Source organism: Suncus etruscus, chromosome 10 (assembly GCF_024139225.1).
Source record: "Suncus etruscus isolate mSunEtr1 chromosome 10, mSunEtr1.pri.cur, whole genome shotgun sequence".
Classification (NCBI taxonomy): domain Eukaryota; kingdom Metazoa; phylum Chordata; class Mammalia; order Eulipotyphla; family Soricidae; genus Suncus; species Suncus etruscus.
The window spans coordinates 29,521,400-29,549,284 of NC_064857.1; the positions used below are offsets into that span (position 1 = coordinate 29,521,400).

A 27,885-nucleotide genomic window follows, 5' to 3' on the forward strand; every position below is an offset into this window, starting at 1 on the left:
TTCTTTATTTAGCCATTTATTCTTGGCTCTTGGATTGTTTCCAGATTTTGGCTGTTGTGAATAGTGCTGCAATGAATGCAGGCATGTAAATATCTTTTCTGAATAGAGTTTTCGGGCCCTCGAGGTAGATGCCATTAAGCAAAATTGCTGGGTCACATGGAAGCTCAATTCCTAGTTTTTTGAGAAATGGCCATATTGTTTTCCAATAACTCTAGACCAACTGACATTTCCACCAGTAGTGAATGAGCTTACAAGGACTCAAGAAAAGGAAACTGAATCAATTATTTCCACAGTGGGCCATACCATCCTATAGATGGTGCTGGACTCATGGGGGAGAGGCAGTCTAGTCTCAGGCACAACTGGAAAAGGTATTTTTGGATTGTTTCCTTAGAAAGTAGGTTTACAGGGAGACAATGAGTAATTTGTTTTATTCTGAAAGGTGTGATAATCCAAATAATTTTGGTGATTTCTGCTCTAAACTTACAAATATTTGATCAAAGATGGAGGAATGCTATTACTGATAGTGAGCAGTGAGTTTGAAATTGGGAATATTCAATGCATTAAACTTTGTTATAAATAACCTTGAAAATCATGGTTAAAAGAAAAAGATGTCCACCAAACCAAAGATGGGGACTTAGTCTTCAGCAACTTATAAAAAACAACAACATACAACAAAGTGCCATGGTAATATTCATGAAATATACAATTTCAAAATATGATAAACATGATTCTGCAATTGTCTTAATTTAAAAACCATGTATATTCACAAAATAGTAGTAACTTGTAATTCATAGTGGAAAATAATTTTAGCTACCCTTTTTGAATAACTTCACATCACTTTATAGGGAACTCTTGAAAAAGCTGACATGAAGGAAAGAAAAACTTTAGTGATAAATCAGAAAAAATTAAGTTGTGTCTGCCTTCAATTTTTATACAGGAGCCATTCAGTCAGATCATTAAAGCTTTAAGCCACACTTTTGTGGAGGGATGTAAAAGTTGAGGAGGCCTTGATCCTTTCCTAGCAGGGGTGCTGCTGTGTGGTGTGGAGGAAACCCTAAAACTGCTTGAGGGATTCTGGGGGTTCATCTCCCTAATTCTCCCCACATGGCCTTTCCTTCAGTTTTGCTTTTTAGAATGAGAGTGTGACACCTGGCATCTCTTACCTGGGGCAGTGTTCCCTTCACCAATGCAGGGATATCAGTCTTGGAGTAACCAATGGCAGTCAAACCATCATCCACATCCAGATCGAATAAGAATGTCCGGAGTGTGTCTGCTAAAATAGGCCCAGCATCTGGGCTTTTGGCAGTGCGGATGTCAGCTCCTAGAAGACACAAAGTGCAGATTGTAGAGCAGGGAAGGAGCTGGCCCTGGGGTGACTCAGTCACAGGAGAGCTGAATCAATCCATAGCCTACTGTAGCTACCCAACACCAAGGACAAGAGCTCTGTTGTGCTTCCGCATGGACTCTGGCCCTGTGGTCAAGCCCACAGACAGAAGCTGCCAGCCTGAGAAATCCTGAGAGCCTCTGTAAGGGAGAAGAGCTTCCCTAAGAAGAAGCCAGCTAGAAGAACACCGACTTAGTGCTCAAATTTCCATTGGGCTGCATGCCCTGAGCAGGGAGGGGGTAGTGGTGGGAGGGGTGGAGAGGAGGTACTGAACCAAATAAGCCAGAGGAAGTCTAAGAAAGGAGGTGAGTTGAGAGCATCTAGAAAAGTAGTTTATGTGTCTTGCAATGCTTGGAATTTACTGACCTCTAGAGGTACAGGTGTAATATTGGTTCTTTTCACACAATTTAGTAAGTCAGGCAAACCTTTTGAGAATACCATACAGGAAAATAATATACAGGAAAACAAGAACTCCAAAATTAACTCCTGAAAATGGGAAAAAAATTGCATGACAAATACGGAGCATATTGGCCAGGGATGAAAATGGTTTCACTTGAAAGGCATAACAATTGCTCCACCCCCCCCCACCCATGTGCTCACCATTTGCTCCTTGTTCCATGCTCAGAGATTACTCCTGGCAGAGCTTGGGGTACTAGATTTAGTGTTGGGGATTGAAATGGGTTTGTTGCATACAAGGTGAGTGCCCCATCCACTGTACTATTGCTCCAGCCCCCTTTTTAAAAGCCCTTTTATTTATTATTTTTTGGGCCACCCCCAGCAGAGCTCAGGGGTTACTCCTGGCTTTGTGCTCAGAAATCACTCCTGGCTCTGGGGACCATATGTGATGCTAGGGATTGAAACCACATCCGTCCTGGGTCAGCCACATGCAAGGCAAATGCCTTACTGCTGTGCTACCACTCTGGCCCGCCCTTTTATTTTAGACTTGTGAAAGATAGAGTAAATATTATAGAATCAGTTGGCCAAAGTTAGGAATATGAAGGCTTCCAGAAAACAGTATTTATAATGTGTAGGTAATTTGATATCATCGAAAGTTACCAAGAGTCAGAGATGTGTTACGAATATGGATATAAGACATGAAATCATAGCAGACATCAGATGAGCCAAGTCCTGTACTAAAGCAGGTGACATGCAAGTTCCCAGGTGCAGAGAACTGATTCCTGGTTTTCAATATGGTTAGGAAGCAAACAAAATGTTGTACTAACCTATCATGCAAGTTATGTTGTAGCAGGAACGTTCAACAGAATAGAACGTCTGCCAGTCAGCTAGGGGGGAGGGGATTTGATTGTGACCAAGAAGAGAAGAAACATCCCCATTCTGTAATATGTCTGGTCAACTTCCCAGTCATCTCCATATCAGGATCCATTCCCCTCAAAGCATTTAAGCCATTCAGGAATAAACCTAGAGACCATCCTGTAGAAATTGATCTCAACTTAGAGAAGAAACTCAAATAGTCAAGGTCTAGGAATGGAGCCTTTCAAAATCCCACTATCCAGCAAAGTGAGCAGGATAGCTTTTTGAGGGTCCTTGTACCTACTACCCTCCCTCCAATGTTCTTAAATAAAAGTTCTCCCTTTTGGGCCGGAGCCGTGATGTAAGCTGTAGGATGTTTGCTTGCATGAGCTAACCTAGGACGAACCGTGGTTCAATTCCCTGGCATCTCATATGGTCCCCCCAAGCCAGGGGCGATTTCTGAGCGCATAGCCAGGAGTGACCCCTGAGCATCACTGGGTGTGGCCCAAATCCAAAAAAAAAAGTTCTCCCTTTTACTTTCCTCCTTGGAAAATTATTTTTTGTAGTGTTAAGCTAGAGCTTTACCTTCCTCTCCCCTAATACCTGCCACTTTCTGGAGGACTCCCCAGGCAACAGTCTAACTCTCTCTCTCCACCATTTAATGAAGGCATGGCCAGGAAATAAAGCACTCTTGTAATGAAATGTAGCATTATATGTATGTAAATATCACACTAAAGTCCGAGTCACTTTCTCTGTATTATTCACAGGAGGCTCTACATTAGTCAAATGGGACTAGCTCATGCACAGACACTTGCCTTGCATGTGTGAGTCCCTGGGTTCAACTTACAATGACAGAAGGAAAAAGAGAGAGTATGTGCTAGATTGCCTTCATATGAAACACATATTAAATGATTTAGTTTTTCCCTTATGTGACAAGTCAGTTGTTTTAGTAATCCAGGAAAATGTATACATAAAAGTAGATAAAATAAAAAACATTTGTGTAATGATTCTCAGAGACAAAATAGAGGAGGACTGGAGGGTCCAGCTCCTGACATGAAGCTCACCACAGGGACCGTTTAGTGCAGTCACAGAAATAATTACACTGAGAACTATCATACCAAAATGTGACTGAATGAGGGAAGTAGGAAGCCTGTCTAGAGTACAGTCTGGTGTGGTTGGGGAGCAGGGACACTTGGGATATTGGTGATGGGAATGTTGCACTGGTGAAGGTATTTTTTTTTTTTAAAGAAAAATAAATAAAATATCAGGGCTTCACCTGACTGACTAAAAACAAAAAAAGTAAGGTAAAGACACATAACAATTCAAATGCCCTTCCAAAAGAATCAAGTGTTTAGTTAGACCAAAGCAAAAAGAACATGTTGGCAGACTAAGAGTCTACTTCTAGTTCATACTCAGGAGTCCATAAATAAAAAGTAGATATAGAATTTGTTGGGGATATAACTGTAGGAAGGTAGTAAGCCTTCTCTGACAAGACCACTCTGTCTTACGTTGAAATAGATAGGACTAGGTGGTGAGATGACACATGATACTGGGCCTGTAGATTTTTATGTCCTCCTGTTTTTGAACATGATATACATCATCAAAAGCTCTGGATTTTCTTATTATGAGTTTTAGGGAAAAAATGAGAGGATAGGAAAAAAATAAATTAGTCTCAAGCTAGGAAAATCTGTGATTACATAGGATTTCTATTACACAGAAAAAATGTAATGGTTAATAACAGAATAATATTAAGCAAATTACCTCTGTAAGAATGAAGAGTTGCTGGGATTTGTTTTGTGACCTGGAATTTATCTATTAAAGGAATTGCTTTCTCAGTAATTTTGTTAGCTGCCTGTAATGTTAACTTTAAGTTCTCTAGAAAGTTTCCATTCACCAAACATCTAACCTACCATTTGAGTTCATTCCTATTTACACTGTTAGTATATTTACAATAGTCTCTGAGTTCCAGCATCTGCCTTAACAACAGTCCAGTCTAAAAAGGATAAGGGACACAAGATCCTTGAGAAAGAGGGCATCACGTTTCCAGAAATTCATGCTGGGAAATGAAGCCACTGGCACCATTTGTATGCCTGGTTTCTCTCATTAGCATTTCCAGCCTCACATCTAGAAGAGGGGAAAGAACAAATGTCCAAGTATGAGTGCAGTTGTGGAGGGGAATTCACATGTGTGAGGAGGTCTGTGGTCACTTCTGCCTTCTTGGAAATCATCTTTCTAACGGCTGGTGCTGGAAGAGCACAATGAAATCTTCTTTTTAGCCCTTTCCTTCCTACCTTAAATACTAGTTGGAAGGAGGGGTGGTTAAGATATTTTGAAAGTTAAACATTCAAGTTTACTTACAAGAATTATGTTAGAAAAAATATCAGAATTGTACGTAAGATTAAAGCTATCATATAATAAAATTTTACTTCTTCTATGATCAACATTTACTAAGATTATTTTATTACAGGTATTTTTATTCACAGACTAGCAAATACATTTTTCCTTGAGGGCTTTTTTTTTTTTTTTTTTTTTTTTTGAGGGGGAATTGAGGGTTTGGGATACATATGGCTATGCTCAGAGATTACTCCTAATTTATTTGTTTTGGTTTTGGTTTTTGGGCCATACCCAGCAGCACTCAGGGATTATTCCTGGCTCTGCCCTCAGAAGTGGCTCCTGGGGGATCATATGGGATGTCGGGTATTGAACACTGGGTCCATCCTAGGTCGGCAGCGTGCAAGCCCTACTACTGTGCTATCACTCTGGCCCATGATTACTCCTACTTTTGTGCTAAGGGATCACTCCTGGTTCTACTCAAGGGATCATATGTAGTGCTGGGATTCAAACTTGGTTCAACCTCATGCAAAGTAAGAGCATATTATTTCTCCAATTCCTGTTTTGTTTGTTTTGGGGCCACACCTGGCAGTGCTTGGACTTACTCTTGACTCTAGGCACAAATATTCCTAGTGGAACTAGGGGGACCTTATGGGGTGCCAGGGATCAAACCTAGGTAGATCACATATAAGGCAAGATCCTTACTGCTACTTTATCCTAGGATTTAAAAAGAGAAAGTTTCTAGTTGTATAGATTCTCTGTAACTGAGTATTTACTGTTAAGATATTAAACATAGCAAAATTTATCTATAACATTAACTTATATAAAAGTTTTATTTTATTTGGAGATGAAAATGGTAATATTATTCCACAATTAATATAAGCAATATATATAGTCACATTTCATTGTTAACTGATTTAGAAAATTCCAGATTTTAGAGTACACAAGTCATCACAATTTTATTATTTAACTATAGCAAGGCAATATTTCCCAGTATTCTTCTATATCATTTACCTTCAATTTTAGTATATGTGCTGCCTAAGCGAGTACATGATTTACCTTCAGACATAAAAAAAGGAAATTCCCCACATTTGAAGATTTATGGGTAATGGCTCATACCCAATATTTCTGCTGTCTTCAGGTGTCGCTCAGGAGACATCTGGGCAGTGAAAGTGAACACAGCTGGAGATGTGAGCACAACAGAAAGGCCATGAGGCTAGAGAGATAGGTAACATGGTCACTGATGAAACAAAACTGGTCTTCAACCTGCATATTCTAGGTACTGAATTAGTTTACTCTGCACATTCATTGCAATCAAGAATGACAAAACATTTCAAGGACACACAGATAGTAAGCAGAGGACTAGAACTCAAGTCTGTAATTGTTAGGTCTGACTGCCTGAACCATGGCACAATGGCTCTCTCTGTTCAAATGTCATTGACTTGGGGTAATACTTTTGATACATTTTTTTTTGTTTGTTTTGTTTTGGTTTTTGGGTCACAATGATACTTTTTTTATACTTTTAAACCTTGTAGATTTTTTTTAACCTATCATGCTAAGTGAAGTGCATCGAGGGAAAGACAAATTCCAGGTGACTGCTCTCATCTGTAGAGTATAGAGAAATAAGACTAGGGTTTAGGCAATGCCCAGTACAAACAAACAGATAATGCCAGCAGAACTGAGAAAACCAATTGGGAAGGTGGGGAATCACAGAGGGGAGTGTACATGGGGGTGCAAGAGACAACAGTGGAAGAATCTAGACATTCTGGTGGTGGTGTGCTGCAGAAAAATGTCTAGAATATAAATATAAATATTATTGTAAATTATGATGCCTCAATAAAATTTTTTGATTAAAGTAAAAACGCTTTCATTTTGTAAGGATTTTAGATTCACGTGAAGTTATAAAAATATTAAGATTCTACTATCCTTTCTCAGTGCTAGCATCTTACATGACTATCTACTATCAAAATAAGGAAATTTGCATTGGTACAATACACTTGCTTATCATTCAATAGGGTTTTATATGCATTCCTTGTGTCCTTGCATAAATGTGTGCAGGAGTATGCATGTGTGAATATGCATATGTCTGTATATGTATGAGAGAGAAAGAATGTAAATTATATATTGGGCTAACTACCACTACATCTAAGTCTCAGAACTATCTGTCCCCATAAATAACTTCCTCGTACTATCCTCGTACTATCCTCGTACTATTCACTTTAGTCATACCTCCATCTTTAATCCAGGCAACCACTAACCATAAACTGACACTACTTAAAATTATTCTCTCTGCCCTTCTGGTATAATGGAAACATTCCTATCTCTATTGATTATTTATGCCCCCAAATATGCAGAAACAACAGGAAAGAGTAAAGTGTATTGGATCAGATAGGATTTTTGTATTCTTGTTATAAGTGATATATATATACATATATATACATCCATAAATAAAGAACATCATGATTGACATTTTAAAAATTAGAACTGACAAATATATTTATAAAAGTAACAAGAAATTTAAGATTTAATTTAAAATTTTATTGTAATTTTACCACAAGTGGGTGATCCACATTATAATCCTTTGCTTTATATGTCTTCACTAAGCCTGAAATTGGATAAGACATTCCATGGCTACAAAAGAAAGAAAGTTTTTATGTTGACAGATATCAGAAATTTAAGTTAATGCCAAGATACTCTAGTGGGAAAGCTATTCAGAGTCTCTTGATTATATTTTTGTCTGACAAAGTCATATAATATATTTTGCTTTCTTTGATTAAGGAGATATTGTGCACTTTATGAATTCAATCCTTGGCGTCCCATATGATCCCCAAGTCTGCTAGGAGTGATTCCTAAATGCAGAGTCAGGAATAATCCCTGAGAACCACTGGGCACGGCACCCCAAAAGTTTATGCAGAAGTGGCTCCCCCCAAATACATTGATTAACTATGGTATTAAAAAATTGAAAACTCCACATCACAAAGAATGAGAACAATCAGTGCTGGCGGGGATGTGGAGAGAAAGGAACTCTTATCCACTGCTGGTGGGAATGCTGCCTAGTACAACCTCTATGGAAAGCGATATGGAGATTCCTTCACAATCTGGAAATTGAGCTCCCATTCGACCCAGCTATTCCACTCCTAGGGATATACCCTAAGAACACAAGAATACAATACAAAAACCCCTTCCTCATACCTATATTTATTGCAGCACTATTCACAATAGCCAGGCTCTGGAAACAACCAAGATGCCCTTCAACAGAGGAATGGCTAAAGAAACTGTGGTACATATACACAATGGAATATTATGCAACTGTCAGGAGAGATGAAGTCATGAAATTTTCCTATACATGGATGTACATGGAATCTATCATGCTGAGTGAAATAAGTCAGAGGGAGAGAGAGACACACAGAATAGTCTCACTCATCTATGGGTTTTAAGAAAAATAAAAGTCATTTTTGTAACAATCCTCAGAGACAATGAGAGGAGGGCTGGAACACCAGCTCACTCCATGAAGCTCACCACAAAGAGTGGTGAGTACAGCTATAGAAATAACTACACAGAGAACTACCATAATCAAGTGAATGAATGAGGGAACTGGAAAGCCTGCCTGGAGTACAGGTGTGGGTGGGGTGGGATGGAGGGAGATTTGGGACACTGGTGGTGGGAATGTTGCACTGGTGAAGGGGGTGTTCTTTACATGACTGAAACCTAATCACAATCAATTATGTAATCAAGATGTTCAAATAAAGAAGAAAAAAAATTGAAAACTCACTTTGAATTTTATCTAATAAAATTCAGAAAATACATTTTGTGTTTCTCTTTGAAGTGATATGGTGATGTGCTTCTGTAGAAACTGAAGATATTGGTAGGAGTTTTACCTGTCAAATTGTGTTGTATTAGACATGCAAGTGTAACCGGCTAGTGTTCTGTCTCACTATTAGTTGTACATTCTGTCAAATGTTACAACCTAATCATGAATTATTATTCCAACCTGAATAAAAGATTACCAAGGACTTGAATCATAAATCATTATTTTAACCTGAAAGGGTAGAAATGGCAACAAATGTTTTATTTATAGCTTTTTGAATTTGCTTTAATGAAAAATGTTTATATTTTTTAAAGTATTAGTGAATAGTAGAAAATTAAAGTATATTAGATGACTAAGGAGATATTTATTATGAGAAGTTCAGATATGTATAATTGGCATATTAAAATGAAATACTTTATAATATAATATTCATTTTAGTATTATTGAATGAATTTGGACTTATTGAAAAATCAATACTTCATAGAAAGTATTTTGATGAACTATACAATTATCAATATAGTCTTTGGAAGATTGGAAGCTATCAATTCTCTGAGTTTCTGTGCACTTGCTGGAGATTTTTTTTTCCATGTGTTTCAGATTCAAAAAATAACTGCTTAATGTGTTTTCATGAAATGAAATGGTTTGGATATTAGAGTTAGCTCTCTAATAGACAGTAGTTTAGTTTGAGTTAACAGCTGCCTATGATTTTATTTAAGTATAAAAATTATCTACAATTCTATTTTCTCAACATAACCACTGGAATGTTCCTATGCTAGTCTTTTTATATGCACCATTGATTTATTACTAGATGGTCCATAAATTAGTTGTTTTTGTTATTATTATTTTAGGGATTTTTAGGGTATACCCAATGGTGCTTAAGGTGGCTCATGTGGGAGGTCCAGATTCAAACCTTGGCATCACATGGTCTCCCTAGCATTGCTTAAAGCAAGGTCCAAGCAATGAGTTGGCCCCTGAGCATTGCTGGTATAGCCCCAAAACAAAAACAAGTGGTATATAAATAAATGGAATGTTATTTGGCAATAAGAAGGAATGAAGTACTGATTTATTAGTAAATAAATCATGGAAATATGTTAAATTAAAGAATTCAGGGGCCGGGCGGTGGCGCTAAAGGTAAGGTGCCTGCCTTGCCTGCGCTAGCCTTGGATGGACCACGGTTCGATTCCCCGGTGTCCCATATGGTCCCCCAAGCCAGGAGCAACTTCTGAGCACATAGCGAGGAGTAACCCCTGAGCATTACTGGGTGTGGCCCAAAAATAAAAAAAAAACAAAAAACAAAAAAAAAAAGAATTCAGACATAAAAGACTAGATATGACATCATTCCATTTATATGAAGTGTCCAAGAATAAAAAGAGAGATATAAAGTAGATCAGTGTTGCTTAAATAGGAATTAAGGAACAAAGGGGGCACTGAATTTATTTTTGGGGCGGTCATAAAAAGTTATGAAACATATTGTGATAAGATTGCTGGGGCTGGAGAGATAGCATGGAGGTAGGGCGTTTGCTTTGCATGCTGAAGGACAGTGGTTAGAATCCCGGCATCCCATATAGTCCCCTCAGCCTATCAGGAGTGATTTCTGAGTGTAGAGCCAGGAGTAACCCCTGAGTGCTGCCAGGTGTGACCCAAAAACCAAAAAAAAAAAAAAAAAAAAAAAAAAAAGATTGCATGCCACTCTGTGAAGATATTGAAAAGCACTGAACTATTCATTTTACTTACTTACTTATGTATTTATTTATTTATTTATTTATTTATTTATTTATTTTGGGTCAAAGCTGGTAATGCTCAGGGTTTATTTCTGCATCTGTGCCCAGGAATCACCTCTGGTATAAGAGTCAAGGAAACATACATGGTGCTGGGGATTGAACCTGGATTAGCTGCATGCATGGTAAATGTCTTACCTTAATAGTAAATATACTATTACTTCAGTCCTGACTGTACATTTTATATGGGTGACTTATATCTGACTTAGAGCCCAATAAAACAGTTATGAAATCAAGTGAAATAAAATTAGAATGAAAGTATTTTAGGATTTTAAGTTATATTTCTTTTTTATAGCTATTTTACTTTACCACCTATCCTAAATAATGAAGATACAAAAAACATTTAAAATGAGAACTCAGGTAAAGAAATAAATTTCAACTTTCTCACCATAGATGAACACCAGCATTCCCAAAGCCAATGCCAGCAAAAGCACTAGCCAAGTGCATATTCGATCTTGCTTCAAGATCATCAGGATTTCTGACAGCCCTGTGGATGACATAAATACTTAACAATAACAGAATGACATTGGCATTTCCTATTGAATAAAATAAAGCTGCCTTTAGGGAAAGATTTGTTTTAAAAGCCAAAAGAAATTCAGCTTAGTAGGAAGAAAAATTGAAAAATTTATTCAAATGACATCTGGTATTTAAAAGGAAACTGAAAGAAAACATTTTCTTATCAATAATTTCAGCCATGGCATAGTAAATATGTTGACAGGTTGGGATCTGACCCCTAGGATTGTGAGAGCTGATTTAGAAAAGCATTCAAGACTCATTCCTCTTCATTTGACCTTGACTGTAAATGTGAATGGACCTAGAATAAACATAGACTACTAACACCCAGAACCTAGAGGGCTTTGTTGAAATCACCCCTTGTGGCTACCTGCAGGCACAAGGCAACCCATGCAGCCTCTTTCTCTTTGACACTGCCCCAAAGCCAAACTTACAGGAGGCATCTTTCAGAACTGGTGGAAATGGCACATGGTAGTCGACTATGTATTGCTGTAGAAGTGGAATGCCACTGTAGAGCAAGACTTTCGCTTGTTCTAGCGGTCCCCAGTGCCACTTAGGAAAAGCAAATTCTCAAAGGTCCCTTTTAGATGAAGCCCAGACTGCCTGTACTTGTTTGGAAATTCTAGACCAAGGATGGTGCCTGTCTCACTGCCCGGCAAACCACTTCTCACTTGCTTTTCTGAAAATTTGCTTGGAGTAATAGTTTCTGTTATGAAGTAGGATTGTGTGTGTGTGTTTAGTGCACAGCTGATTTTTCTCCCTTTCTTTAGAATTGTTGGGCATTTGGCTATCCTTTCTAAAAGTTACTGTTTTTTTTCCCTTTCCCCCAAATAATGTGACATAGCAAATGAAAGTATGCCAGTCTTTCCTCTGTCCATTTAGCTCTTCACCTACTGTTTCTTTGGCAATCCTTCCATCTCTGTTGTGCACATTGGATGACATGATCTGCATTTGTTTCTACACAGTCAAAGCTTGCCAGCTTCTATGAGACCTCCATGAGTTCGCACAGTTCTGTGACCTGCTTATTGCAAACTGCACCCCAAATGCACTTCTCCATGCAGCATCAGGTTCAAGAAGGCCAAAAGGGTACAGTACTCACATCTAGGCTTCACACGTCTCACCACTCCTAGTGCCTTTTCCCACCTTCATGTGTAAATGAAAAAGTGAGCTACATTTTCAAATGCCTTGGTGTTTCAATGATTAGCTCATCTCAGCATTTCTGCTCTTTTATAGGACTGGTCTGGCTATATCACTCAGAATTTACCAAAACTTTTTAGGAAGCCTTTTATATCTCCTGGAATAGAAAACTTATATAAAATCTAGTTCACATGATCTTGTCCACTGGGATGATGCTATATGTCTTGGGTGTGGTGAACATAACCAATCTCTAGCTCTGTGACTCTCCTTTCTGCCCTTGGTGGTTAAATATCCAAGGATACTACCCATCAAAACCTTGATTTTGATGACAAAACCTTCTATCTGCACTCATCATAAATTAGGGATTCCTATCTTTTCCCCTTGCAGGTTTTTCTTTTTATTTTTTTGGCTACACTTTCAGAGGTTACTCTTGGCTGTGTGCTCAGAAATCACTTCTGGCTTGGGGGACATATGGGATGCCAGGGGATCGAACTGCGGTCCATCCTGAGTCAGCTGCATGCAAGACAAATGTCCTACTGCTGTACCATCACTCTGGCCCTTCTTGCAGTCTTTTTATAGGGGCTATAGCTTGCAATGCTTAGGACTTACTTCTGACTTTGCCTCAGAGATCACTCCTGGCAGGCTCAGGGGACTTTAGGGAGTACAAGGGACTGAACCTTGATTGGCAGTGCAAGGCAAGACCTTTTCCTTCCATACTATCACTCAGGTTCCTATGCAGTCTTGATGTTTTCAGGCTCAAGGGAACTTTCATCTACCTTCACATGACTTCTTCAGTCTCTCTTATCCTAGTGATTGTTGGGCTCTAATGCATCTCCATCTACTGATTCCTCTTTAGGTAAACAGACTTGCTTAGAATAATTTAGAAGCCTGAACTACATTTTATGTGAGGGTAGAACATGGTGTTCCTGTTTGTTTTTTCTCCCCTCTGGATGACATACCTTTTCAGATATTTTGCAACAATCCTCAGGGCATGGACTGCCCAAATATCACTGATGGGGTTGCTACCTTGGTAGGCTGGGCGAGTGATGGGATTTGAAGGACAGGGGCTTCGCATATGGTAAGGAAGAGCTGTATAGGATTCCAGGGCATGGCTAATAAGAGAAGACCAAAATACACCAATTAAAAGAATGTCCTTTCTTTTCTTCAATTCTTATTACAAACTCTTAGAAACACTGGTACTCGTTCCATAGTGGATATGCTATGTAGCTATGATAAACTTTTTTATTGTTAAATTATCTTTATTTAAACACCATGATTACAAATATGCTTGTAGTTGTATGATTACAGTCATGTAAAGAATACCCCCCTTCACCAGTGCAAGATTCCCACCACCAATTTCCCAGATCTCCCTTCTCCCCACCCCACACACACCTGTACTCGAGACAGGCTATCTACATCCCTCATTCATTCACATTGTTAGGATAGTTCTCAGTGTAGTTATTTCTCTAACTGCACTCATCACTTTTTGTGGTGAGCTTCATGTCATGAGCTGCACCTTCCAGACCTCATCTCTGTTGTCTTTAAGAATTATTGCCAAAATGTCTTTCATTTTTCTTAAAACCCATAGATGAGTGAAACTATCCTGTGCCTATCTCTCTCCCTCTGACTTATTTCACTCAGCATAATAGATTCCATATATATCCATGTATAGGAAATTTTCATGACTTCATCTTTCCTGATGGCTACATAATATTCCATTGTGTATATGTACCAGTTTCTTTAGCCATTCATCTGTTGAAGGGCATCTTGGTTGTTTCCAGAGCCTGGCTATTGTAAATATAGCTATGATAAACTTAACTCTTTCTGTGAATTAACCTCTTGCTCATGCTAATCATTACACATTACAGAAATGAACACAAGATTACACTAACAATATTATTGTATTGCTATTTTAAATTTGGTTTGGGGGCACTCAGGTATCACTCCTGGTGGTGCTCAGGAAACCATATGTGGTGCCAAGGATCAAAGTGGGGTCTGCCACATGCAAAGCAAGTGCCTTCATCCCTATACTCTGGCTCAGTTTGTGGTGTGGTATTATTTCCTGGTCTACATGAATACATAAGACTTTTCCAGTAAGAATAAATACCGTTTTGTTTTTCTTTTCGGGGGGGGGGGCAATCCGACAGTGCTCAGGAGTTACTCCTGGCTCTGTGCTCAGAAACCACTCCTGGCAGGCTCAGGGGACCATATGGGATTCTGGGGATCAAACACAGGTCACCCGTATGCCAGGCAAATGACCAACCTGCTGTGCTATCACTCCAGTCCCAAGAATACATATTAAAGGTATTGCATTTTTAGACATCTGACTATGGGGTCAGGAAATAGCTAAGGGTTGGTCATGTAGGTTACATGCTGGGGTCTCAGGTTTGATACCCAGAATCACATGGTTCCTCAAGGACAACCAGGAAAGAATTGAAAGCCAAGATGAGAGTAGGCCCTGAGCATTGTGTGGCCCCCATAACAAAACACTTGAATCAGAAAGAAAAAGTACTGATTCTATGTGACCTTCCTACAATATGTTGACCATTTTGCACCTACATTAATGAAATTAATTAGCCAAGGAGGGTTAAAATCACACTAGCAACATACTAAGAGTAGTGCACACATGTATGTGTGTACATAAGTGTATGTTTCTATGAGTGTGACTTCCATTCTTCTGACTCTAAGAGGGGGATAAACAATAGTATGTCTTCATGGTACTGCCTTGAAAATTAAATTAACACTTGTAAATTCCTTAGACAAGTGCTTTGCACATTGAAAAGTTTATCATTCACCATCATTACTCATTCATGACCTAAAAAAAAATCCAATTACCTTTTCTCTTAGGTGTCCTTGATTATTTCAAGAACCAATTTTAGCATTTCCTTCTCCTATTAATCTGTGTTAATTCTTTTAATCAATTCCAGAAGATGAGAATAAACATATTCATCCTGACCAGGAGCATACAATAATGTGAACTAATTTTTTCATGAATTATCATTTTTAGTCTTAGAATGAAGAATTTATGCTTACTGACATATGAAAAGCAGATACTATTGTATGAACAAAGCATTTTTATTTTTATTTAGTAAAATTGTCAGATAGACAATATGACCTTTTGGTTTAAGAGGAGGCATTTATGAATACTGCAAGGATGAGGGGGAGGTTAGGGCAGGAAGGAATTCAACAAGGTGAAGAACTGAACCTCTGCCCTGCAATGTTTCTCAATTCTGAGCCCCAGAGCAGATCTGTCTCAAAGGAACAGACTCACCCAGCTCACATAAATCATGTGTAAAATCTGCAAATCAGAATACTGAATTACAATAAGAAATATAATTGCAGAATGGGACAGGGACTCGAGTCTTTTTTGTTTTTTCCTTCGAGTCTTTTAGATGGTAACTTTTCTCCTGATTGGCAACCTTGAGGATGGTTAATTATGACCAGAGTCATAATTGCTAGGACTCTGGAGTCCTAGCAGGGGAACTGCCTCCAAGTTGACTACACATTGACTATATGATGTGCCCATCTTCTGAAAGAACCTTAGAGGCCAGGCCTTCTTTCCCCTGGACACTACTTGGAAGGGCATTTTCCTTTCTTTGGGACAGTAGGTATGGGGAGGGGGCGCACTAAAAGACTAAGGTAGGTAGATGCAATGTGTACTCATGTAGTTGTGAGATCATACTGTTTCCTGATAATGATAACTTGTTTGGGTCAGTTTGGAGAACAGAAAGTATTGAATGGAAGAAGGAAATCCCAGAAGAGATTACTGTCATAGTTCAGGTAAGAGTTAGGTAATAGTTATTGAACTAGGCAGCAGCAATGTGGCTTGAGAGAAGAGATTAAGCAGGACAAGAGATAGGGTGTGTTGGTTGGGTGTGGGCATGACAGAAGGGGGTAGTTCCTAGTGAGTCCTGCCATTCACTGAGGTAGGAGTTTGTGAGAAGTTGAAAGGTGTGATGTATGGATTCAGAAAATTATCAGGAGCTGGAGAGACAGTTAAGATGGTAGAATGCTTGTTTTGAATGTAGACTGATTGGATTTGATCCCTGACATCTAATATGGTCTCCTAAGCCCAACCAGGAGCAATCCTTGAGCTCAGGAGTAATTTCTGAGCATAGCTGACTAGAGCTGTGAGAGAAAGAGAATGAGAGTGAGAGTGAGACAAAGAGAAAGAGAGAGGGAGAGAGAAAAAGAAAAAGAGAGAGACTGATTAGTTTTTTTTAAATTAAAAAATTTTTTGGGTTTTGGGCCACATCCAGTGACACTCAGGGTTTACTCCTGGCTATGCACTCAGAAACTGTTCAGGCTTGGGGGACCATATGGGACACCGGGGGGATAGAACCATCGTCTGTCCTAGGTCAGCCATGTGCAAGGCAAAGGCCCTACCGCTGTGCCACCACTCTGGCCCCTGATCAGATTTTTTTAAATCAAACTTAAGAGGCTGCACAATGTAAGGGCTACTCTATGAAACATGGCCACATCATAAATTTTAGATTTGATTTTTAATCCTGATTGTAGAGATAATAGAACACATTTAAAAAGTACATGTACAGCTGGGTAGTTGAGATAATGCTGACTGTGGAACTGAAAGGATTTCAGCAAGGCTCAGGAGCTGATTTGTGGTGAAATGAGATTAGGGAGCCTTCAGAGATCATAGCCAAGCCAAGATAGCATTACTAACTGGGGAAAGGTACTACCAAAAAATATACACCTCACCCCACCCCTCTGGGTCAGAGCTGCTTTGGGTTGGTGTCTTGGTTAAATGCCACTTAAGAGCAACTCATTCCCTTCCCTACTCTGCTCTTCTCCATGTGGTGGCAGTCACAGGAACAGATGTGTGAATTGGAGTCAGGGCATGCCAACTACAGCCCTGCCTTTTGCCTGTCCTTGTGGCTGCAGTGGTGACTATGCCAGTGCATTCTAAACCACAGGGGTGTACCTCACTAGGCTCTCATCAATGAGATTCCAACTGCCAGAACCAGAGTTGTTGCCGAGGTAATATCAATGAGTAGTTCACGTGTGCTTCCAGTAATAAAATACTGTCTACAGATCCAGGTACTAAAGACACCTCTCATATGGCATAGGTACTTACCAAAGCACATCGAAGCCACTATAGGCGACCACCCTGTCAGGCATGTGCTGCGTATGCAAAGGATCAATCAGTCCCAACGTGGGTTTGATGGCTCGGGAAGCAATGCCTGAGTCAAGGATTTTCAACAGAAACTATAGATACATATGGACACCACTTAAAGAAATAAAAATAAATTTAGCATAATAAATTATCCACTCCCCCCAAAGGTTAGGGCAAGGAAAGATTTCAAAAGGTTAGAGTTCACCCCTGGCAATTATGAGGTCCTGAGTATGATCTCAGCAGCCATAGCCTTTACCCCCAACACTGCTGGAATAGTTCTGGTGGCCACTAATATCACTAAATTCAAGCACCAAGTAGGGGGGATATTGCTCAGAGTATTCCCAGGTCCTCAATGTTTGTTGGAGAGACTTTCCCCCAATCTTTATAAATGTTCTGTGAGCTGAATGTCTAATTTATTTTACAAATTAGAAGAAACATGAATCAAATTTAAGGAGAGAGGCTCTGCTGGCACAGAAGCGAAGGGTCAAAGAAGAAGACAGAATGGAGAAAAAAAAGGAAGTAGAATAGTATTTATTTGGGAAGCTGTGGTACTGATTAGGTAAGAATATGGAGAAACTTTCTGGAACAAGAGGTATGATTTGCATCTTGACTAGAGTGGATGTTATTACATAGTTATATAATCGTCAAAATTCATCAAATGACAGGTGTGTCTGTATGTGTGTGCAATGCTGGGGATAAAACACACATCCTAATGCATGTGAAGTAAGTAGTCTACAACTGAGCTATAATTCCCTCTCCTAAATTAATCTTTCCTCTTTCCCTTTGCCTTGCCTTCCCTTCCATGCTGAGGATCAAAACCAGGGCTTTACACAGGCATAGGATATATTTTATCACTGAGTCCCATCCTTAGACCCAAAATGAAATTCTTAGTGTACAAAATTATATCTCAGTAAAATTTATTTAAGATAAAAAAGGATCTGAGAAAGGGAACAAAAACTTATTATAGATAAATACAGTTCCAAATGGGTAGAAAAATGGCCACTGAAGACTCAGAACATTTCAATATGCTTTTGTAGGTAATTCTCAGAAAAATTTGATTAGACTGCTTATATTTAGTAAAAATAAAATGTATCTTTATATATGTACATTATATATATATATCCTTTTCTTAATTCTAAAATGTCTTGGTTTTTAAATATAGGATTAAAGAAAATGTAGCAGAGTTGAAAGATAAGAGAAAAAAATAATTTAAAATTTTAAGCACATAGTCCTTACCAGTTTTTACTTTTAAATGTTCATAGTCAAAAATGGCAACTCCAGTAGTTTCACTTCCAGTTCCTGAGGTAGTTGGGACTTGAAAAAAAAGAATTAATTTCGAATAAAGCATATAAATAATGGCCAATGGAGAAAAATTTGCATTTAGACCTAGGGAGCAAACTTAGGAAAATTTGCTGCTCCTAATGTTTATATAGATATTAACATGCATGTTAATATGTTGGATAGTCACATGTATATTGCGTCTGCATTAAAAAGCTGGTTTGTTTAACATGCCTGGTGTTTGTGTGCATTACCATGTATATATATCTAATTAGAACTTGATGTGTATGAGATATGCATCTATGTTAACAGGCATGCACTTTCTTATCTGCACTAACATTCATGTAGCCCAACATGAGTCTATGATGTACTTGTCTATACATAAAAGATTGATACATATATGTGATGTTTATTTCTGTATTAACAGTTCTAGGAACTCTGGTTTTGCTAGCACTGAGTTAAGTACCTGAAGCTAGATTATTCAAGGGTAAATTTGCCATCTCTAAAAGACATCTTTATTTCCCCCTTATTGGTCGGGAATTCAACTTCTGCCTTGCTGAACTCCAAACTTGTGTCGTTCTGTCAAATTTCTAATTTTTACTAATCACCCTTCTGTGTGATGTGGACACTGTTTCCTCAGAGGGTTCCATTTGCCAGAAGTCAATTAGGCTGCTCCCCGCTGATTGCAAATTCATGTCAAAGCAGTTCATCGGCCTTTATCTCACTCCTCATCCCATGACAGTTGTTAGCAATAAGAGAGGACAAGACTTTGAACTGATATTTTCCATTTACCAGTTAGTGGATTTGGGTTAAGAAAATTACAATGGAATATACTAACAGCTGTAAAATGAAAGGGAAGGAAGACGGTGAAGATCCCAAGGTCCATGTGGAACCAGCTATTGTAATTTTGATTTGTATGTCTGTGCCCCAAAAGCCACAGAGCAGATGTCACCCATAGCCATGGGGCCAGACTGACCACATGTTCCAGAGCAGAGACAAAACCCTAGGTCAGCTGAAGAGCCTTATGCAGAAGAAAGGATTCAATCAAGCCCAGATAAATAAGAGCAAATGTTCCCCGTAAACTGCACAATGGCTAGTAAATGGAACAAAACGGGGAGGAGGATAAAGACGCATCTCCTCTTACAGACATAGGCAATAATATGCAAACGATGACCTTTCCCTCATCCAGATAGTGACTTTATTCATAGCTTAAATCTGCAAACTTTTGGACCAGGGATCTCCATTGTTGCTGCCTAAAAGTAAAGCTCAGGCTTTTAAACGCAGATTAATTGCTATCTTGTTTTTCAAACAAGGTCCTACACCAAAGTGAAACTATCACACAGCTTTGTAAATATATCCTGAAGTTAGAGGCTTGTATCTTTCCTGAGACTTTTGTGAACTGTCAAAGAAAATCAAGTCATTACCTGCAATCAGAGGCTTAAGAGGCACCTTGACAGGCAGTCCCTTCCCAATCGGGACATTGACATAATCTAGGAAATCCGAGTGAGGGCTGGATGCATAGAGATTAGCAGCTTTACAGGTGTCCATGGTGGAACCACCACCCACAGCCACATAGGCATCAAATGCTCCCTTTTTGGCAAACTCAATAGCTTCCATGAAGCTTGAAGAAGGGAAAATAAAAGACATTAGGTCATAGTTAATATGAAAAACAAACAAACATTAAACTTGCACATTTTAGAGGCACATTTAGACCACAGTGCCACAGTGATATGCCTTGGCTTCTCAGAAAACAACAGCAATAGTCAAAGAGTACCTGCTGTCAGTTGGCTCCACTCTCACTTTGTCGTAAACCTTAAAGTTGATGCCATTCTTCACCAGCGAATCCATGACAGTTTGTACAGGAGGAAGCTGGGAGAGGTTCTTGTCTGTCATCAAACAAACATTTTTGGCACCCATGTTTTGCAGGTCCTACAGTAACAGAAATAATTGGTTAGGTTTGGCTGTACTTGGACAGAGAGAGGGACAAATACAGAATGATCTTTGTCATATATATGGGATGAGGGGAAACTTCATAAAAAAAAATAACAAACCCCGAAAGGAATGAAGAGCAGGAGAACTGTTTTGTAGGAAGCTTGCCATGGGATGGAGGTGGATTAAATTAGGGAAGGGAACACTAGAAGAAAGGTGGAGGGGAAAAGTCCTGATCTAGAGGCAGCCTGGGGACTGGTGGGTAATGGGACACTGGTGAAGGGATTGGTGTTTGAATACTGTATGCCTGAAATTTAATGATTGACTCTATAATTCATAGTGATTAAATTTTTTTAAATCATTAAAAATATTTAACTGCATTTGAACTGCCAAATACTATGTGCTTCAATTTAAAACTTGACAGTTGACAAAACAAAGACCCAAAGAACCACATATGATTCATTGCTGTCATTTTATACTTGTTTTTAAAACTAATGCTTATAGTAGGTGACTGTAGAAATTCCAAATACTTGCCATGCCCACTTCCTTTGTAACTCCAGCTCCATATCTAATATTTGAAACAGCCATCTAAAACAAAACAAAACAAAACCCTGATTTAGATGAAGGGAAGAGTGTATTAGAGGGTTGATCATTGTGTTTCTAAAAATGGAAATGGTTCTTCATTACCTAGAAAATAAAACGTATAAAACCATAGGAGGCTATGCTCAGATGGTATCAGACTTACATAGATTTAAAAAAATATCTATCTTCTGTGGTATTTTAGCACAAACATAGGGCCTCACACATTATGAGTCATGTGATCGACTGCTGAACCACACAACAGTCCCTTCATTATATATATATATATACATATATATATATATATATATATATATATATACATATATATATATTGGCTTGGGGGCCACATCTGGTGGCAGTCAGGGGTAACTCCTGGCTCTGAGTTCAGAAATTGCTCCTGGCAGGTCTGGGGGACCATATGGGATGCCGGGGATTGAACCTGGGTTGCTAGCAAATTGCCCTACCTATCCACTGTGCTACTTCTCTGGTCCTTTGTATTTCTTTGAACAAATCTTGGCTTCAGTTACTTATCTTTTCCCAAATATGTCACTCTCCATTGTTCTCTCAGCTTCTTAAAATTTATAGCTAAGAAAAGAGCTTTTCTTTCTTGTTTGTTTTGTTTTTTTGTTTTGTTTTTGGGCCACACCCGGTAACGCTCAGGGGTTACTCCTGGCTATGCGCTCAGAAGTTGCTCCTGGCTTGGGGGACCATATGGGACGCCGGGGGATCGAATTGTGGTCCGTCCAAGGCTAGCGCAGGCAAGGCAGGCACCTTACCTCTTGCGCCACCGCCCGGCCCCGAGCTTTTCTTTCTTTTTGTTTTTTGGGTCACACCCGGCAGCACTCAGGAGTTACTCTTGGCTCTATGCTCAGAAATCACTCCTGGCAGAATCGGGGGATCATATGGGATGCTGGGATTCGAATCACTGAACACCCTAACTCCATGCTATCTCTTTGGCCAAGAGCTTTAATACTTATGGATGCTGTGTCACTTAGGTCCTGAAGAAAAGTTTTGCTTGAGCAACATGTTAAAAAAGTTGTTTATTAAGGGTCAGAGAGATAGCATGGATCACATTTTAATATACAACATTTTAATATACAAAAGAGGTAGGAGGAAGTGGGACATTAAAGAAAAACTAAGCAATTACAGTGTGATAAAAATTCATCAGAAATAAGTGCACCTTTATTTCTGTGTTGAAACATCACTCGAACCTCTTTTGGAATGAGTTCCAAATGTAAGGAATTATCGACATACAACATATATGTAGAAAAGTTTATAAATAGGAATTATTGAGCATTTAAGGTATTATTTATTTTTTCAATGTATTATTTATTTATTTATTTATTTTTGGTTTTTGGGCCACACCCGGCGGTGCTCAGGGGTTACTCCTGGCTGTCTGCTCAGAAATTCTCTCTTGGCTTGGGGGACCATATGGGACACCGGGATTCAAACCAACCACCTTTGATCCTGGATTGGCTGCTTACAAGGCAAACGCCGCTGTGCTATCTCTCCGGGCCCTCAATGTATTATTTATATTAAAAGAAGTCTACTTTTCATTGTTCTAACATTGGGAATTAGGCCTGGTTTATGCTGTATCGAAGATGATATTCAACACATTACTTATATTAACAGAAGACTTGTTACCCATTGTTATAACAAGATACTTTGCTGAATAGGGTCACTAATTCATAATAGATGACAAATAAAGCCATGCAAAATTAGAAAAATAGGTTCAATTGCATTTTTCCCAAGTCATTCACAAAAGAAAGAATGGATTAATTAAACTACCTCAAAGGCATAATCTGTTGTTTTCCCAGCAGGTGAAATTCCAGGAGCTAGAAATGCAAAAATTAACGTCAGAGTAGGTCTCAAGCACAAAACACAAATATTGTTATTTGACAATAAATTGGTAACCCAGTAATAAATATAGACATTTCTTTTGAAGGTTTATTTAAAACCTATTTTAGATTTCACTTTTTGCATGTCAAATTAAAATTAAACTTTATTTAAGAGTCTATAAAAAAAAATGTAAAACTGCAACCACCTACCTGATGGGCTGGGAATATAGCTCAGGGGTCAGGGGGCTAAGACCTTTTATAGGTAGGGAACCCAATTTGACCCTCAGCACTCTAGGGCTTCCCAAGCACTGCCATTGTAGTCTTGGTGGCCTCAGCACTGCTGGGGCGCAGGTTTTTTTTTGGGGGGGGGGTCACACTCGGTGCCACTCAGGGCTTACTCCTGGCTCTATGCTCAGAAATCGCTCCTGGCAGGTTCGTGGGACCATATGGGATGCTGGGATTCCAACCACCGTCCTTCTGCATGCAAGGCAAACGCCTTGCCTCCATGCTATCTCTCCGGCCCCGGGGCGCAGTTTTGAACCATCTAGTGGTCAGCAAATATCACTGGGAACTGGGGTCACCTCAGCACCTCAGAAACAATCAAGATGTTTGTGGTGAAGGTAGTCTCAACAAAAGCTTACATTCCTTTAATCCCTGTAGAATGTAGAGAAATCACCCTTTCCTAAAAATGTAGGAAAATACATTCACTAATAATTTTATTCACAGCCTATAGAAAATTACTGGCTTTTTGTTGAAAGCAACTAAAAAAATAGATACAAAATTTGAAGGCAAAATTCTGCATATGTTCATGAATGTCTAAAAAGTTGGTGCCTGCTTTTGTCGAGTAGAGCTGTTCCTGGCCAGGAGGTGCCTGGACTGTCCTAAAGGGAGTCAGTCCCTCATTTACTGACTCTGTTCTACTCCCCAACAGGTTTTTAAGTTTATTTTAATTTTTTTTAATAGGCTTCTGTTTTGAGGCCTGTATGGGTCCATAACTTTCTACTCCTCCAGTACAGTTTAAATTTGACCTTTTCACCAAATGGTGAAATCAGTTTGTGTGTAAATCAAATGACAGTCAGAGGTCCTGCCTACTGCAATGACTTCCTGCTGTGCTGGGGACAATACAATCTGTGAGAGAATTAGGACATTCGTTAAATCTCAAACTTGGGACATTTTTGATGATTAAGAAAACAAATTATTTTAAGGATTTGTACCAATAAGATTGTTTTCTTTTGGGGCCTGGAGAGATAGCACAGCGGTGTTTGCCTTGCAAGCAACAGATCCAGGACCAAAGGTGGTTGGTTTGAATCCCAGTGTCCCATATGGTCCCCCATGCCTGCCAGGAGCTATTTCTGAGCAAACAGCCAGGAGTAACCCCTGGCTAAAAAAGATTGTTTTCTTTTTTAGATATCATTATGTCCTTACTCCTGTTCTTTTTTGAGATGGATTAGAATCTTCAAATATTTCATCTTGGTTAATTCTCTTTAATGAATTCATACAATATTAAAATTCTATTCATGCCACCATTTTTAGTTTTGTTAAGTAATTTTATTTAAATAAGAAAAAGATGTTTAAACAGCATTAAATACATGTTTGAATCAAACACATAATCAGTGGCAATGCATTTGTCTAAGAACATATCATTAGACTATAAGCTATCACTATCAAGAAAAAAGAACCATTTTCATTAGCTTTTTATTCACATGCCTTGAATTTTTTGTGTTTTTACTTTTTTCCAATTCTGAACATGGAAATTGTGGCTTAAATTTTAAATTTGAATTTAAATTTAAACTTTAAAAAATATATATATGTATATTTTTACCTTGGGAATAAGTATGAGAATGCGTTGGGCACTGGCATCTAGGAAAAGAAAAATAGACAAAATCAATAGTTAAGTGAAACCTGAAAAGAAAAAGGAGTCAAAAAGACACATAGATGGTTTTCTTATCTTCAGATGTAGTCAAAACAGTAGCTATTAGCAATCATAGTAGAATTAAAAAAAAAAAAAAAAGATCAGAAATCCTCATGGTCTTAAAAGTTCTTTGCAGCTTTGGGTCCTTCTTTCACAAATTATTCAGAGTATCTACCTGTTGAGAACTGAGCAGAAATTGTGGGGATGAAATGGAGGGGGACAAGATAAACGGGGACACTCTGGTTAAGGGTGTGGTGTTGGAACTACTATGCATCCCTATTGCAAATCACAGTATTTGTCTAACACATGGCAGACCTGACATCCCTCATGGTCCCCCGAAACTCTGCGGAGAAATTTCTGAGCACAAAATTAGGAGTTAACTCCTGACCGCCGCAGATTGTGATTCCCTCCGACCCCCCCATAAAAACTCAACCAAAAAACAAAAACATGAAAAAAAAAAAAAACAAAAACGTTTCCATTACTTAGATATTGCTTTATTTACTGTTAAGGCAGGCCCCCAAATATATGTGAGGTATCCTGATCTCCATGCTATTTCCCAAGTCCCTTCATATCTGGAATTAAACATGTAAAGCAGAAGGAAAGCAAAGATCAGGTCATAAAATTTCTGAAAATGATCAACTTGAAAGGCACGTGGGAAGCGAGTGTGGAATTTGCCACGAATCAAGAGTGCCATCTTCTGGCCACAATTGAAAAGACATGCGCTGAGTTTTCTGGGCCCGGTGGAACTAAAGGATCTGTAAAGGAAATACAAGCAAATGGAGCCAGGGTGACCTGATCATGGCCTGCTTCACTTTTGAGAACTTTCCCTGCTACTACTTCCCTTCAAGGGCAAGAAAAGAGACATACCTGGAAGAAGATCTGAACTTCGCACAGGTCTCAGGAAATGTGGGAAGTGCATGCTTCCTTCTGTATATACATTCCCTTTTTGACTTATATTTTTATTTTTCTATATTTTTGGGTAGTGGTGGTGGTTGTTTAGGCCACATCTGTTGTGCTTACAGCTTATTTCCTCTGTGCTCAGGAATCACTCCTGGAGGTTCTCAGTGGACCATAAATGGTGCCATGTAGAGCAAACTCCTTGTCCCGATCTAATTTTTTTTTTTTTTTTTTTTTTTTTGGTTTTTGGGCCACACCCGGCGGTGCTCAGGGGTTACTCCTGGCTGTCTGCTCAGAAATAGCTCCTGGCAGGCACGGGGGACCATATGGGACACCGGGATTTGAACCAACCACCTTTGGTCCTGGATCGGCTGCTTGCAAGGCAAACACCGCTGTGCTATCTCTCCGGGCCCCGATCTAATTTTTAAGCTCAGAGCTACCTTAATTAGTCACCTCTACTCCTTTTTCTGCATTTTGATCCCACATCCTCTTTTGCCTTCTAGGGGACCTTCCTCTGTTTAATATCCTCGTCTTCTTGTCATTCCATCCTTCTCATATTGAGGAGTGTCTTGCAACTCCTTTTTGTGTGTCTTCCCCACCTCGTTACTTAACCACTAGGTCTCCCCATCCTGGCCTCTGTGCATTTATTCTATTTCTTTGACTCATCTATGTCTCTATGTTCCTTGGCTTGTTCAAATCAGGCTGCTTTCTCTACAAGTCCCAGCACTAGAGCAGCCTCCTAACTTCTCTGCTCTTACTTCACTGGGCTATGGGCACACTCTATTGGTTTTCAGGACCATAATTTCTCTAATTTTCTGACTTCTTTTCTCAGCTCCTTTCCCACTCTGCCTGTTTCTTTCCATTTTTATGTAGGTACTGTGACTGACTGACCATACTGTGAATAAGAGAATTCTGATGCTATTATATGGTGTGATCATATATAAAGTGCCATTTCCACACTGTCAACACGGTCAGTGTCCCTTCACTGATGTCATAAGGTCCCCTCCCACCTTTCACACCTCCCTTTCAGAAAACTTTAATTTTTTTGGCTCTTGGGCCACACTCAGTGGCACTCAGGGGTTACTCCTGGCTCTGTGCCAGAAATCGCTCCCGACAGGCTTTGGGAACCATTTGGGTGAAAGGGATCTAACCTGGGTCGGCTACATGCAAGGCAAATGCCATACCTGCTATGGTATCGCTCCAGCCCCAGGATCCCAAATAATTTTCTATCCAAATCTATCCACTATTCTTAGGTACACTCCTTGGCCAAGTTCATTGGCTGTGGGCATGAACTGTTTCCAAACAGGTTTTTCTTGGCTCTACCTTTGCCACCTCTATTCCTCACACTGCGACTGGAGGTCTGGCTCCATGGACACCAGAACTATGTTTAAAAGTACATGGATGGGGGGCCGGAGAGTTAGCATGGAGTTAAGGCGTTTGCCTTTCATGCAGAAGGATGGTGGTTCAAATCCCGGCATCCCATATTTCTGAGCATAGAGCCAGGAGTAACCCGAGTGCTGCCGGTGTGACCCAAAAACCAAAATCAAAAACAAACAAAAAAAAAGTACTTGGACGGCTGTCCATTGGACTTAGGATACAATTCAGACCCGAGCCTGCTAGCGTCTCTATTGTGATGCCTCAGCTTGCTTACTCGACGTCCAGAGTGAACATCTGGGAAAATTAATTTTGTTCTTTTCCTTAAGCGGGTCACACATACTCTCAATTTCTGGAGTATTATTGCTCTCTTTACTTTGTGTGGGACATATGTTCCCCTCTTCTCGTCAGGATAATTGTATCTTTTCTTGTGTCGGTTTGGCATCACTTTCCCTGACCCTTTCTTACCTTTAGAGTCCACCAAGGTCCCAAATATTTCTCTCTTTACTTTTGGATTTGTTTTTGGGCCAGAGCCGGCTTAGGGATTTCCTGGCTCTGCGCTCAAGGTAACATTTTACCTCAAGCCTGAAGTCCTGGGGTTCTATATATATGAATGGAGCCTAAATTTTCTGAGTTGCAGAACAATGTATTTTTCAATTTTCTTGTCACTGAGGCGCTCCGCTTGGTTGTACATGTACAAATCAAAAAGCCCTAGAGTGAAAGTACCATCTCTTGCTAAAGC

The 27,885-nt window shown here is 39.3% G+C and overlaps 1 protein-coding gene across 1 annotated transcript in view; it reads right to left on the reverse strand.

Moving 5' to 3' along the window:
* ADHFE1 (alcohol dehydrogenase iron containing 1) overlaps nt 1–27,885 on the reverse strand; it is a 36,719-nt gene that overhangs the window by 8,283 nt on the left and 551 nt on the right. Inside the window, exons 2-13 of the mRNA XM_049781823.1 lie at nt 24,783–24,820; nt 22,911–22,957; nt 21,075–21,128; nt 20,386–20,540; nt 20,036–20,232; nt 18,570–18,647; nt 17,295–17,400; nt 13,162–13,314; nt 10,941–11,039; nt 7,519–7,597; nt 6,086–6,182; nt 1,164–1,321 (exon numbers count right to left, since the gene is read on the reverse strand). Coding sequence (XP_049637780.1) covers nt 1,164–1,321; nt 6,086–6,182; nt 7,519–7,597; nt 10,941–11,039; nt 13,162–13,314; nt 17,295–17,400; nt 18,570–18,647; nt 20,036–20,232; nt 20,386–20,540; nt 21,075–21,128; nt 22,911–22,957; nt 24,783–24,820 — 1,261 coding nt within the window. The remainder of the gene's footprint in view (nt 1–1,163; nt 1,322–6,085; nt 6,183–7,518; nt 7,598–10,940; nt 11,040–13,161; nt 13,315–17,294; nt 17,401–18,569; nt 18,648–20,035; nt 20,233–20,385; nt 20,541–21,074; nt 21,129–22,910; nt 22,958–24,782; nt 24,821–27,885) is intronic.